This window comes from Triturus cristatus, chromosome 11 (genome assembly GCF_964204655.1).
Source record: "Triturus cristatus chromosome 11, aTriCri1.1, whole genome shotgun sequence".
Taxonomy (NCBI): Eukaryota; Metazoa; Chordata; class Amphibia; order Caudata; family Salamandridae; genus Triturus; species Triturus cristatus.
In genome coordinates this window covers 1,004,154,624-1,004,168,804 of record NC_140594.1, presented here as the reverse complement: position 1 = coordinate 1,004,168,804, position 14,181 = coordinate 1,004,154,624, and the positions used below count along the sequence as shown (strand labels likewise).

Sequence of the window (14,181 nt, the reverse complement as noted above, 5' to 3'; positions counted from 1 at the left end):
GGCTCCAAAAAGTGCTGCCAGGCCAGCCTAGACCTACAGTGCATGTGCGCGGGCGCGCGCCCCGCGCTTTACCGCGATTACTTTCACTTTCCACTTTGACGTCTGATCGCGATCGCGATCACTTTGGCGGCCGCACAGCCGCTTGTTTTTCTGAACTTATTGATCTATCTTGGATCGGTAAATTAAAAAAAGCACCCACATAATTTCATAGGCTCACGTATACATGCATGCGCATGTGTGATGATGCATGTGAGTGTATGTCGTCACGCATGCATGTGCATACAAAAGAATGCAGCTCCTCATTTTCCTTTTTTAGGTCTCGCCTGAGACAGCGCTTTAGCGCTGCTCTGGCGAGACTTATAGTAAGCGAGTTTGGGAAGTGCAAACAGTGGCTTTTCAGGCCTCCAAATACAGTGCATGTGCGCCGTCCGGGCGCGCGCACCATTTGGAGGCCTGTAAGCACTCGTTTGCTTTCACTTTCGCGGCCCACATGGCCGCTTTGAAGTGTGAGCGCGATCGCGATCACTTACATTTCGCGGGCGCTTTGATGTTCTCAGTGAGCTGCGCGGCCACTGCGAACATCAAAGCGCCCGCAAATCAAAGCGCCCACGAAAGACACGCCCTCCCCTTCGTTTTTTCGTCCCTGTTATATCCCTGTAGATGCCCCCGTTACCTAAATCTGCAGTTCAGTCAGATGGGGCTCTGGTACATGAGACTCCCACAAGCGCCCTGAAGCATTACTTCTCTCAAAAACCTGCAAAGAAAGCTGTTGGCACTGAAGAGCGCACAATTATCAAACCGGCAGATAAAGAGGCAAAACATTTAGCAGACGCCTCTCGAAACGGAAAGTGCCTCCTTCCTCTCGGCTTCATCGCATGAACCTCTGTAAATGCTAATCAGGCCTCCATTGCTGCAGTTTTAATGGAAAGCGTTTCTCTCTCTTTAACACGGCTGGCATATTTCTGAAGTACTTTGTATGGTGCCGCGAGCTCCGGTAAAATCATGCGTGTTCCGTCATTTGTTTTATAGAGTAAAATCCAGTGTGACATCTGATTTGTTCACTGTCTGTAGTACATATTTCGTGCAGCAGTTCCTAACATGTAAGACACTCCTCTCTGCCACTTGAGCTCACGATCCCAGCATGACTTTTACACCTGATTTCATGAAGCGCTTACGCCTGGCCTGCAGCGCCTACCAGACACGTCAAACGCCAGGCAGCTATCTGCAATGCCACTTTCCACTTGTGTGCGATATGGCCAATGCCTCGCGCTGAGGGGTGTAAGTTAGCAGCGCCTCCATTAGTAACTGCCTCCGCGCCCTCCCTCCCAGGCCTGCCAAGTTCTCTCAGCCTCGAGTGGGAGCTAAAAGCCCCGCTGTCGCCTCTTGGCAACGTAAAGCGAGATATCCCCGCCCCAGGGCCTGTCCTCCGCTTCCTGGAGTGCCTTGACGTTTACAAGACGGGACGCAATAAAAGCATCCTTATCCATAACAGATAAGCGCAGCGGGCTTTTCACTTGTTCCACAACTACTTTTCAGCATTCCTACATATCTAGCCCAGAAGACAACAAGAAGACGTATTTACAACTATTCCAGCCAGCTCGTTATTGCGATTTCAACCCTACTAGCAAAGTAGCATATGTCGTCATCTGTGTTTATTTTCAACCACCGTATAAAACATCACTTAAAATCTGGACATTTTAAACATTATTATCGTGAAATTAGACTACTTTGTCAATTTTGCGCAACCACAAGCTAGTGCAGGTGTAAATTTGTTAGTCAAAGTCTGCTGTCACGCTGAAAATCGTTTTATTTGCTAACTGCACAGTTTTATTTTTCTATCATTTTAGGCCACCGCCAACGCAACTGCACATACAAGACCATGGGAGCCTTGCTTTAATTTCTCGCGTCACTCCATCCCTTACAAAATTAGCTCGCGAGGTTATTTTGTACGTCACGTGCCAATCACCTGCACTAAATGAGGCGCACGTGCCAACCCCCTTGACCCTTCATGTAGGATGCAGCAATCACAGTTACATTTTGTGAAAGGGAAAGAAAATTAGCCGATACGCAAATATTTTCTAATGCCCGAGGTGAAGACTGCAGGCCCAGGTGGGTTACGTACTGTAACCAAATTACAAAATAAAATCCAAGATCACGCTAGAATAAAAAAGAGATATCCAGGAATCGAACCCTTGAACGTTTATTACGCCACATATCTCACCTTTAACTAAAACACAACAAATCAAACCTGTGGTTTCATTCTGAAATATGAAAGCTGCGTGTTAGGCATCTTGACGTGACCTGTGACAGAAGTTTCAGGGTAATTATTTGTGATATGAACGAGACAAAATGCTCTTGCGTGTACAATAAATCCAGCACGTGTTGTTGGTGGCGTTACTAGTGGAGTGTAGGCCTTCTTGCACTGTGATAACATGAGTAGCTTTCTGTGTGCAGCTGGTACTGGGAGGCGGATTTGTGGTGCCGAGACTCTGTTGCGGTTACTGGAAGTGTGAGGTTGGGCTCCTTGGTGAGAAGGGTTGGGGCAGGAGTGTCGGACTTTGTTCACTTTGAATGCAAGGAGCGTGCAATTGTGTTACCTACCCTAAAGGGAGAGTCGTACCGTTCCAACACGGGGCGCTTGTTTGCTATATCATAACCTATAGGAGAGAGTTTCGTAAGCCAGGGGACGTAGCTCCGTGTTAGAGCGCATGCGTTGTATGAATGATGCCCCGGGTTCAATCCCCGCATTTCCAGTTGGTAATTTTTTTTATTAATTAATTCGGAGCTCAGAATAAATATACTTATATTTTTAATTTTACCCACCGGATAATGTGACATCGTGTTTCAGTGTTTGTGAGAGAAGTGCAAGCAGTGACGTCCTATAACAGCCCTCGAATGCTTTGGATATTTCTGTTCTGTGATAATTTATAGCGAAAGGAAGCGGACTTGACTAGATTAGAAACACTGCTCATGTTTGGTATGAGATTAAGGTACGCACTTCATTTGTAAAGCGCCACAATACTGCTGTGTGTTGTAGGCGCTTCACAAGCGGCATGCTTTTATCTTTAACTTGCAGTTTCAACACTGCATCTCACTGTGGGGTGCCTTCCCTCCCACCACCAAAGAAATGCCTGTAATACAGCAGAAACAGCCCTCTGGTGGTCTAACAATGCTCCGCACAGGCCTTCTGGAACTTTGCTTTTATTCGCGTTATAAACCCTCCCCCACCCTCCCAGCACAAACGCAGCAAAAACACTCCTTCAGGGGTCTGTCCATGCTCCAAGCAGCCCTCCTAAAACTTGGCTCCCAAGCTCTACCATCCGCCTCACCCGGTCCGCAGATAGTCAGCTGCTTTGAGTGGTGTCTTTATGTCACTTTAACAATCATTTCCACCTCTCGAGGACACTGTATGCTCAAATGAAAAAGCTGCTCAAATAATCCTAATCTGCTTTAATGTGTTACGGGCGCCTTTTAGACAACAGGGAGGCTTAAAATCCCCTTTAATTTCTGTTAAAATACCAGGTCCCTCCCCCACCTGATCCCTTCCATTTCACTCTACAGAGATTGGATCTGGAGCAGGAAAGAACACGCTAACCCCCCCCCCCACTTCATTACCCTACCTTGTTGTTTCCATCAATATGTACAAGTTGATGAATGCCGCATATACAGCTCCTACCAGTGATAACGATCTTAACCAGGAGGCGACGTTTCTCTTTATTGTACCACTGCAGACTCCACATCAAACACATCTACAAACTATTCAAACGTTTCACACCACTCCAGACTTCTTGGCGCATCATTCGGTCTTCTTCCGAAACCAAGGTGTGAACGCTTTTCAAACACATTCAGCTGAAAGGGTGCCACGGCAACACTGATAACTATCTCAATTAGGAGGCTAACTTTCAGTTTATTGTAGGATTGCTGTTTCCTTTCACAGCAGATTCCTAAACAATTTAACCCCTTCAGCGCTGCGCGGATTCCCCCGCGGTGCTGAAGGGTTCGAGCGCGGGCGGGGCCATGACGGAACGGTTCCGTCATGAGCACAGCTCAACCGATGCTCATGACGGAACCGTTCCGTCATGAGCATGGAAGGGGTTAAACTGTTAGGCCACTCCAGACTTAGTGGCACACTGTTTTTTTTATCCTTTCTTTTTTTCTAAAACAACGTCTAAAGTTAATTCAATGCCTTTGCTAGTTTTCATTTTACATTTTGCTTACATGTAAAAATGCAAGTGCAGAATGCTTTACTCAGTATTTTGCTCGCATAGTAAACATGAACTCACCATAACAAGCATTTGCAATGCAATAGGTCTCGCAGTTGTTAAGAGTTTAAGCTATTGGCACTGTAAATGGCAATGCCTTTTATTTATGTGTGGGTTTTTAAAACATAAATAAAAGGCATTGTCATTTACAATGCCAATAGCTCAAACTCGTATAAATGCGAGACCTATTGCATTGCAAATGCTTGTTTCCTTTTGGCCGTGCGGCACAACATTGCCAAGAAATGCTTTTTGCTGACACTGTACAGCTTGGCCATAACACATTAGCTACGCCATTGGTTTTGCCAATGCTTATTTCAGAACATGTCCCTTACACCTGCAAAGCAGTACCCTAAAGCTTCCTTTTATTTTACAGTCTCTAATTCTCCTACATCTATGTTGTACGGTGCCGGGGAGCACGCACGACATTTTCCATAAGCCCAAATGTACAATAACATTAGAAACCAAATAAATAATAACACTTGCTCGGCACTCACAGTCTGGCAGGCCACACGCCTCCCACAGCAATCTCAGCAGCATCGTTAGTCCCCTGATCCACACATCACGTGCTGCCAAACCCATTGGAAAAGTAAACGCAGCATCAGTGCTCCCCCATCACTAACCGCACAGAACGCGTTGACGCTACCGGCGTGATTTAATATTCAACTAACATGGCAGGTCACAGCACTTCACAAACAATAAGGCTTCTTCGCTAATTGAGTTTGTCCTTACCCCCTAAAAACTGTCTCCATTAAATGGGACACTTCCCAGCTACGGATTGCCGTAAAGTATGTAGATTTGGGTAAACGAACTGGAGCTTCTCACTGTTGCAAGCATTCACGCCTCCCCCATGAAACAGGAACTGTTCCTATTTGATAAAATAGCTCTGAACACGTTTTACTTCTCATAGTCAGACCCACTGCCAAGCGTTCCTGCGTCTAGCCATGTCCAGCTGTGTCTCCTGCTTTGTCTTCAGGACCCCCGGATGGTAAAGTGCTGGTGGAGTCAAAACTGCTTACAGTTTTCCTTCTCCTTGATGACGTGGGCAGACTCAGCTCTGTAATCATAGCTGAAACCCATCCTCATCACCAGTGTAGGAGCCAAAAATTGCAAGCCAGTGGTGATGACAGAATACTGGCAACTTCATTGTTGGTGATTTGTTAAAGTTAAAAGGAGTCCATCATGGGGATGTGATCAAGTGGAGTGCAAGATGACCGCAGATTTGTGAGCTCTGTGAGGCCGCAGAGCCCAACTGAGTTTTCTGCTCGCACCAAAGAACAAGCATTTTCAATGCAATAGGTCTTGCTTTTGTGAGCCTTTAGGTGATCGTCATTGTAAATGACAATGCCTATATTTAAGTGTTTTAAACCCAACACATATTTAAAAGGCATTGTTATTTTTAATGCCAATAGCTCAAACTCTTGCGGCTGCTGAAGTGAAAGTGGCCTGCGCTATTAATTAATAAAATAAACAAGCGCGGCTGCTATTGTGAAAGCGTCTGCCTGTAAAATAAAGAATTAAATAAGCACAGCCTCTAAACTGAAAGTGGACCACGGCTTAAATTAAATAAGTGAATAGGTGCAGATGTTATAGTTAAAGCCGACCGCGTAGTAATTTAAATAAATACAGTAGTAAGCGTGCAGCGTGCTGCAATGTCGTGCGTGGAATAGGGGAAGAGCATTAAGGCAAATGGTGCTCACCAACTTATAAAGCAGATCATGTAACAACACCAGTAAAAGGTCCAGTCATTATGGGCGGTAACAAAAGGAGACAAGCATTTGCAATGCAATAGGTCTCGCATTTGCGAGAGTTTGAGCTATTCGCATTGTAAATACCAATGCCTTTTATTTATGCGTTTGAAAACCTGCAAGCTGTGCGTAAACAAGCACTTTGTACTAATAGTCCTTGCTTATGAGAAGCAAAGCTGGCAGTCTCTTTTACTGACAGCCTTGCTTCTCGTAATCAAGGATTGTAGGTACAAAGTGCGTGTTTATGCACCACTTGTAGGTTTTCAAAACAGATGAATAAAGGGCATTGTCATTTACAATGCTAATAGCTCCAACTCTCGCAAATGCGAGACCTATTGCATTGCAAATGCTTGTTGTATTTGTCCCTATGTGTCAGGAAACGTATCAGCTTATTTTTAATGTATTTATCTGAATCCAGGGCAGTTTAGGATCTACGGTTTCAAATCATACAACAGAGCATTAAAATCTTAATTTCTGTTTCTAAAGCTTGCTGTAAATGTGCAAAAAATACTTTTGCTTGTTAAACCGATTACAAAAGATGGTTCTACATTTTGACATTAATTTGTAGTCATGTGTTCGTTTCCTTTTCTGAACCACAGCTTGTCCAAGGGGCCAATATGGTCACAAGTGCCAGGGTACCTGCCCTTGTGAACACGGTGCTGTCTGTGACCCAAAAGATGGAGCCTGTACCTGTGGACTGGGCTGGACAGGACATCATTGTGAGAAAGGTACTATGTTAGCATATTAATTCCTTACATACTGAGGTAAGCTGTGCATTTATGTATTAGAGAACAAGGGCACACCACAAGATATCAACCAACCCAGGAAATAACATTGTAGCAGGAAGTTCAAATTACTAGTGCATAACTCTAAATAGGTGAAACAAATCGACTTTTTGAGATCTTTGGTATGATCGGGCAATATTAAGGCGAGTGAGATAATCCCAAATACCAAGGTATAGACACAAGACAACATGTAAAAAGGTTCTTTAAATATATCCTATGTTATACTGTCCTATGCTATTGACCAACATGTCATATTTATAATTACTATTTAAATTATTCGTAAAGTTGTGTTTGTACACAGGATTTAAGAGTTAATTGCAAAATATAATAATATTAATAAATTAGACACTTAATAATTCAATTTCGTAAATCAAGATATTTAACTGACCATTAAGAGGCGGAGACACTGTGAGGGCCACTGCCTTACATTTTTTCAACATGATGAAGTTCTTATATTAAAAACAACACGATTTAATTGATTTGATTGGGTGGCAAGCACCATGCTGATTGGAAGAGAAGGCGTGTTGCCCGGTGTAGCAAAAGAGTGCTTATCACAGTGGCATAGCAAGAGTGCCAGGAGGCAAAGTACAGGAAAACCGAACACCTGGTTTGACCCCGAATGCCCCTCGGCCCTAGTGCCACTGCACCTGCTGCACCATTTATACCTGTGCCCCTGGTATATCAGGAACCTAGCACTTTCTATGAAACAGAGCTAGAAGATGTGCAATAAATTGACATCACAGGTAGGAAATGGACAGCAGTTTGGATGTAAAAAACAGACAGCAAGAAGGATATTGATTTGTAATGAAAAATATTACAGCGGTTGTGGAGGCTGCAACATAGGAGTCAGACTGGAGGGTTCAATATCTTCCAAGGGCACATTAAAAACAATATTTGAGTCACTTATGTCAGTGATCTTCTGAACAAGATTTTACATAAACTCTCCTTTCATCCCCCCTTCAGTGCTAATAAGGGAAGGTACCATCGTTTACTGTTTTCACTGTGCACTCTCTTAAATATGCCAAAGTTGGCACTTAAGCTGTGATTTCAAGTCAGCTTCAAATGGGTGACACCAGGATGTCCTCTTGAAAATGAGGACTTACTTGCTCCATTTGATGCTTTCTGCACTAAGTTAGGTAGGGCAGATTTACGAGAAAGTGCATTCCGCAAGCCATTGGGCTGCGTAACACTGAGTCACTTTCAGAGCACAGGAGTGCAACATATTTACAATGATATGTGGTATTCCTGTGCTCTCCCCTGCGCTGGCGCACAAACAGCTGCCATGCACCGGCTCAGGCACCCTTGCACCATGGTGCAAGGATGCCTGCGTCATGGGGAGATTGTTTTTGTGCAGGAAGGAGCACCTTCCTGCATGAAAACAAGGAAGGAGCACCTTCCTGCATGAAAACAAGGAAGGAGCACCTTCCTGCATAAAAACAATCTTTACAGGCATTTTCTTCTTTCAATGCGTGCTGTAGAATGCAGCACGCATTGAAAGAGGAAAAAACGAGGAGAAATGAAAACATTTCTCCTCGTTGCGCCTCCCTATGCCTCCCCTGGGGAGGCGTAGCATTCACACGCATTTCCAGATTCACGATTCTTCGTAAATCTGGAAATGTGTCTGGTTCCATGGGTGTTGCTGTGGGTGTTCCCTTTCACGCAAAGTGCTGCGTGTAAAGGGGCCTTATTTACAAGGACAGGAAAAGCCACGCAGGGTGGCTTTTCCTGTCCTTGTAAATATGGAGCAGTGAATTACGCCACCAGTACGTCACAAAAAGTGACGTACTGGTGGAGCAGCGGGCTTGTAAATCTGCCCCAGTGTGCTTGGAATATACCACACGTGTTAAACGCAGTAAATTGCAGTAACTTTCACCGCTGAAATACATACACAAGGGCAAATTATAGGGGTACAGCAATTACTGCAATGTTTGGATTAATGATGCCTGCAAAAAATAGTAGTTTGCACACAGCTCAGAATTTACTCGCCCACAATTGGGGCCTAGGCAAAATGTAACAGCAGGTGGTGAAGAAACGTTCTGTGGTTATGGGGCTGAATAAAGAGGAGAATCCACCAGTGTATTCGCCCCCTGGCAGAGATGGGTTAGTGGGTAATTTCAGCAATGGAGTCTCCTGTGCATGTAGCACTTCCTCAAGAAACTGGAGGATTCTCAGTCCACTACCTAAATCAGGGCCTTTGTTTTTGGTCTATGAAGTTTCTCATGTTTAATCTAAATGTTTCACAAAAAGAAGGATTAACACATGTAATTTCTGTATTTGCAGAGTGTGCCCCAGGCCATTATGGGGCTAACTGCCATCTACTGTGCTCCTGTCTAAACAATGGGACCTGTGACAGAGTTACCGGCTGCTGCAGTTGTGCAGATGGGTACTATGGACACTCCTGCGGACACAGTAAGCTTAAGCCCTAGAAGAGGTTTTTAAATGTCACCAGAATCCTGGAACAGCATTGTTGGACCATATTTCACCTTACTCCTTTTAGTATTATTTTGTATGTAGAGCTCTCAAGTTTTTGATATCCATGTATGAGTTTCTCACACAGCCAATGTTTTTTACTTTGCAATCTGGAACGTGTACTCCTCTTCATCCCCCTACATAATCAGCACTATAAGTCTCAGAATGCAAAGCAAAAATCTGGATTGGAGAAGATACTCACACGTGGACTTGGGAAAAATGCGCACTCTGTGTATGACAAACGAAAAAGTGCTTACTTTTCCATTTATTTTAATCTTTATCACAACAAGTGGGACTGAATTCTGAGTAATTTATTAATTTCATAAGAAGTACTAGAAGGCATTATTTTCATGTGATTCACAATATTCCAGCATTTAGTTTTAGGTCCCATTCACAGACAGCTTTTAGTGGCCAGTATCAATATTTACAGTGTACTTTTGGCCAGTCTGATGGTTACCATTGGTTGGCTTTCTTGGCAATTAAAATGGCTTGCTTCTCTCCATCCTCTTCGTGTGTTTGCCTTTCTCAAGAGCACAGCCTCTTTATCATCCTCTTGAATGGACCACTTGTATCATTCTACTGCTCACATTCAGGGAACTACTTTTTTTTCTTATACAAGATTCGGCAACAACCCTGATTTAAATGTGCCTATCAAACAATCTGAGGCTGCCTTGGGCATGATTGGCATGTTGACAGTTAATATGAGCTAAAGTACTTTAGGACCAAAGAAGCACATCTCAAGTTAAGTGTTTGGCAAAAAACCCTGTTTATTAATTGAGAGGGGTTGAATCACCACTCAAATATTAAACAATCCTTCTGAACCACAAAAGCCACTACATTAACCTGTGCTTAACACTCTTGTAGCTTGGCAACACAGTCAGGCTTAACTCAACGCAGAGTCAAGGTGTAAAGCACTCAAACAGTAATAAAGTAAAAACACAACACAAGACAAATCTCATACAAATTTAGGAAAATAGGGTCATTTTTAACAAATAAAATGACAGCAAAACAAACAAAATGACCTGGGGGACCCCTCTTGCGGATCTGGACTCACCCCAGCAGAGGCCAGCAGCAGAGGTCCAGTTGGTGATGGTCAGCTGGGCAGTTGCAGGCTAGCTCTCTGGAAGCTTTTTGTGTCTTTGCAGCTCAAACAGGAGGTCAACCACCAGATACTTGGAGTCACTCTGGGTAGCTGGGGTTGTGGCAAGCACATTTAATCTTCCTTCTTCAGACATCAAAGCAGTCCTTCAAGCAGCAGGACAGGTCTTCTGGAAGCAGGGCAGTCCTTCCTCTGAATCTTCCACAGGTCCAGGAACGTTCTGATGAGAGGTTCTGAAGATCCTCTTTTTCTACTTGGTGCTAATTTGTATGTGTCAGAATTCCTTGACCTACCTCTAAAACTGGTTCTGGCCAGTTCTTTTCCTTTCTCTAAGTCATGGCTCTGAACTGTCTAGGGTGAAAAAAGCAACGGCAGACCTGGTGTCAAGTTCCTCTGTGTGTCCCTTTGAAATGTAATCAGGGCAGGGTACAGCTCCTCCCCAGCCATCCAGTCCGTAAGACCCTCTCTTCTCACACTTCCTTGGTCTTAATGCCTGAAAGGAATTCACAACCCACAACAGAAGAGTCATTCACAGTCATGTGACTCAAGACACTGGCAGAAAGGCACAAGTGGTTTAGGCAGAATAGTGCCAGCTTTCTAAAGGTGGGCAGGGTATGCCCATAGGCGGGTCCCTTGCTCACTTTGCCACTGGATTCAAGCTAGCTTAGCTGATGATGGCTGAGTAGCCAGAAACCGGTCCCAGGATGCTTGTTTCCAGTCCAGGGAAGACATGGCTTGGCAGTTTGGGCTGGACTGTTCCCATGAGGCACAGGGTCAGACTGTTTTGCATATGGCCATGTCTGAACTGGGGTGGCGGAGTGAGCTAAAGAATGATGATGGATTAAACCCAGATCAGTTGACTGGGGGTGAGTGCTTGCAATGTTCAACGCTCTGTCCATCATCTCCTTTGGTTTAGCTTTCTAAAAGCGGCATTTTCAGATTAAACTCAAAATTTGATTTCAAATTATAATACATTTGATTGTAAACATCATTCTTCTATCTCATGTGGGCACATGTAAAACCTAAACACACATGTCCTAATTCAGCCTGCCCTAGGAATGGTTAGGGCTCACTTTAGGGGTGACTTATAAATTAAAAATTAATAAATTCTGGCTTGGCAAAACGTTTTATTATGACAGGTCAAAATGGCTTTTTAAAACTACACTACAGGCTGCAGTGGCAATCCCGACATATGTTTTAAAAGGCTACCTTACTGGGTGGCACAATGAGTGCTGCAGCCCACTAGTAGTATTTAATTTACAGGCACAGGGTACTATAGTACCATTTATTAGCGACTTACATGTAAAATAAATATACCAATCAGGTGTAGGTCAATTTTACCATGTTTGTAAATAGAGAGCACTTGTAGTTTGCCATTGGTTTGTAGGGACACGTGCACAGTCATGTAAGCCAACAAAAATCAGTTCCACAAGGAAGGTATTGAGATCATGATCCTGGAGTGATTCTGCAGAAAGGGCAGATCCCATTAAAAAAACTATAAAATATATACATTTAAATATAAAGTTAGGTTTTTGGATACCCAAAACCCATACATATACTAGAATGAAGTGAAGTAGACTGAAGGAAGATATCGCTATTTGAGGTTAGACTTTTAAAATGAGACTCATTTAAAAACAGCACACTGACAATTTTAAGGTCACGGATTAAAGTCAAAAGTAAATTGGTAGGTTCAATTTATGAATTTATGATGTCTGCAAACTGCTTTAAGGTGTTTCCAAAGCTCTTATACGGTACAAAGAAATGATACAGCCTCCTTCTGAAACCAGAATGGAATATCATCATAGGAACCCCTTTCTGTAGCTTATTTGCCACTTGTATTGTAATTTTCTCCCTCTCTCCCTCATGCCAAATGAACAACTGGGAGCATGGCTAACCTGTGTCTTGTAATAGCATAAGATGTCTTCAGTAATGATCTGAATAGTACCACCAAACAGTAACCTACTATTATCATGGCCAGACCAAAACACTGCTCCTGTTTCAGTAACAGGGCCCTTGACCTATCTATCCAGATTTGTAGAGTAGATTTTTGAACACCTCACACCAAAGATATTATATCAGAAATCAAACTATTCTTTTCAAAGGGTAAATAGTTTGATGTGCCTTGTGAGGTGCAGCTCTCTGTGTAGGGTTAGATTGTTATACAGAGGTTTTCAGAGAGATGTTGACTGAATGATTGTTTGGAGGGTTGCTTTGAATTGGAGGCATGTTGTTTTGGATGGTCAGATATACTGTACTTTTGTCTGTCTAGTTAAAAGGAGGGAGATGTGTAGCATATTGAGCTGCCTGATTTTAACTGCAGTTTTCCATTTGTCCTGATGCTTTGCGTTGTTATGGTGCTGTATGTGATGCCATAATGTTCCACTTAAATGTGTCACTTGAGACCCAGGAGTAGCTTCCCCAAGACTGATCTACCAACATCAGTTTCTGGTGCTATACTGATAATGTACATGACTGCCTAACTTCATACTCAACTGAGTATCAATTAATTTATTAAAATGGGGACACACCTCCATTGTACCCTTGGGGTACTTCCTATAATACAGCCACAAGTACAATGGGAGCATTCATGAGACTATGCCTATTAAGGTTTGCAAATTGGGAATATTTAAAAATTGCGAGCCAGTGCTGAACCTAAATTCTAATTACCATTTTTATTTACAGCTTGTCCTCCTGGATTTTATGGCCTAAACTGCGCTCAATTATGTGACTGTAAGAATGGCGCAACCTGTAATGCAAAGACTGGAGAATGCACCTGTGGCTTAGGCTACCATGGCAGGCATTGTGAAAAAGGTTTGTCTGGAGCAGCAAGTATGTTTCATGTAGAGTTATTCAGACTCTTTTTATTTTATTCAGTTAAGAAAAATGGTCTACCTTTAATTAATTGTTTTCTTCTCATTCATGTGATTTTCTTTATATCCAATCTGTTACTTACATTTTTTTTTTTTAAACTTGTTTTTATTTTATTAGCAGCAGTACAACACAGCAATCGAACACGCAGTTTTCCATAATGACGAGCAATTCAGTAGCCACTGATAAAGACAAATTTGCAGATAACAGTTCCACAACAGTACACATCTTCAATATCCACCACCCCGCTCCCATACCTCTGGGCCCCCCCACTTTAGTCTGAGTCTGAGGCATCATCTTCAGGATCTGAGGGCGGGTCACAGATGCCAGCTCTGTAGTTACTCCACGCCCCCCATACTTTACTCCATTTACTAGGACAGCCCCGTCTAACAAAGGCCAACCTCTCAGCAAACATGGCCTCGTCCATGTCTGTTCCCCATGAAATGAGTCGCGGCAATTCCCCTGTCCCCCATTTTTGAGCTATGCTGCGTTTGGCTATCATTATCCCTAGCGTGGCCCAGCCCTGCGCCAGGCGCGAGAGGTCATTAGGTTCCCATATATTCAACAGGCAGCGTCTGGGTTCTGGCACCAGCGGGACTCCCCCCGACTGTGACAGCATATGCATCACCCCCTTCCAGTACTCCTGGAGTATGGGGCATTCCCATATGGTATGGAAGAAGTTTCCCACCTCCCCGCAGCCGCGCAAGCAGAACGGATGTGTCGCGCTGCCTATACTGGGCAGAGTGTGCCTGGTGTAGTAAGAGCGGTGTAGGATGCGGAGCTGCACCAGCCGGAGCCTTGAAGGTATACCTGCCTCCCGCGGCGAAGCCAACGCCTCCCGCCACTCCGGGTCATCAAATTCCCCCACATCACGGGACCATTTCTCACGGAGAGGGCCCATTGGGTCTGGCAGGTTGTTGATCAGCTTGCGGTACGTAAACGATGTGGCCCTT

At 43.8% G+C, this 14,181-nt stretch overlaps 1 protein-coding gene across 1 annotated transcript in view; it reads left to right on the top strand.

Moving 5' to 3' along the window:
• The window catches only part of LOC146785830 (uncharacterized), a 946,503-nt gene that overhangs the window by 892,782 nt on the left and 39,540 nt on the right, over positions 1–14,181 (top strand). Inside the window, exons 27-29 of the mRNA XM_085635161.1 lie at positions 6,607–6,735; positions 9,073–9,201; positions 13,043–13,171. Coding sequence (XP_085491287.1) covers positions 6,607–6,735; positions 9,073–9,201; positions 13,043–13,171 — 387 coding nt within the window. The remainder of the gene's footprint in view (positions 1–6,606; positions 6,736–9,072; positions 9,202–13,042; positions 13,172–14,181) is intronic.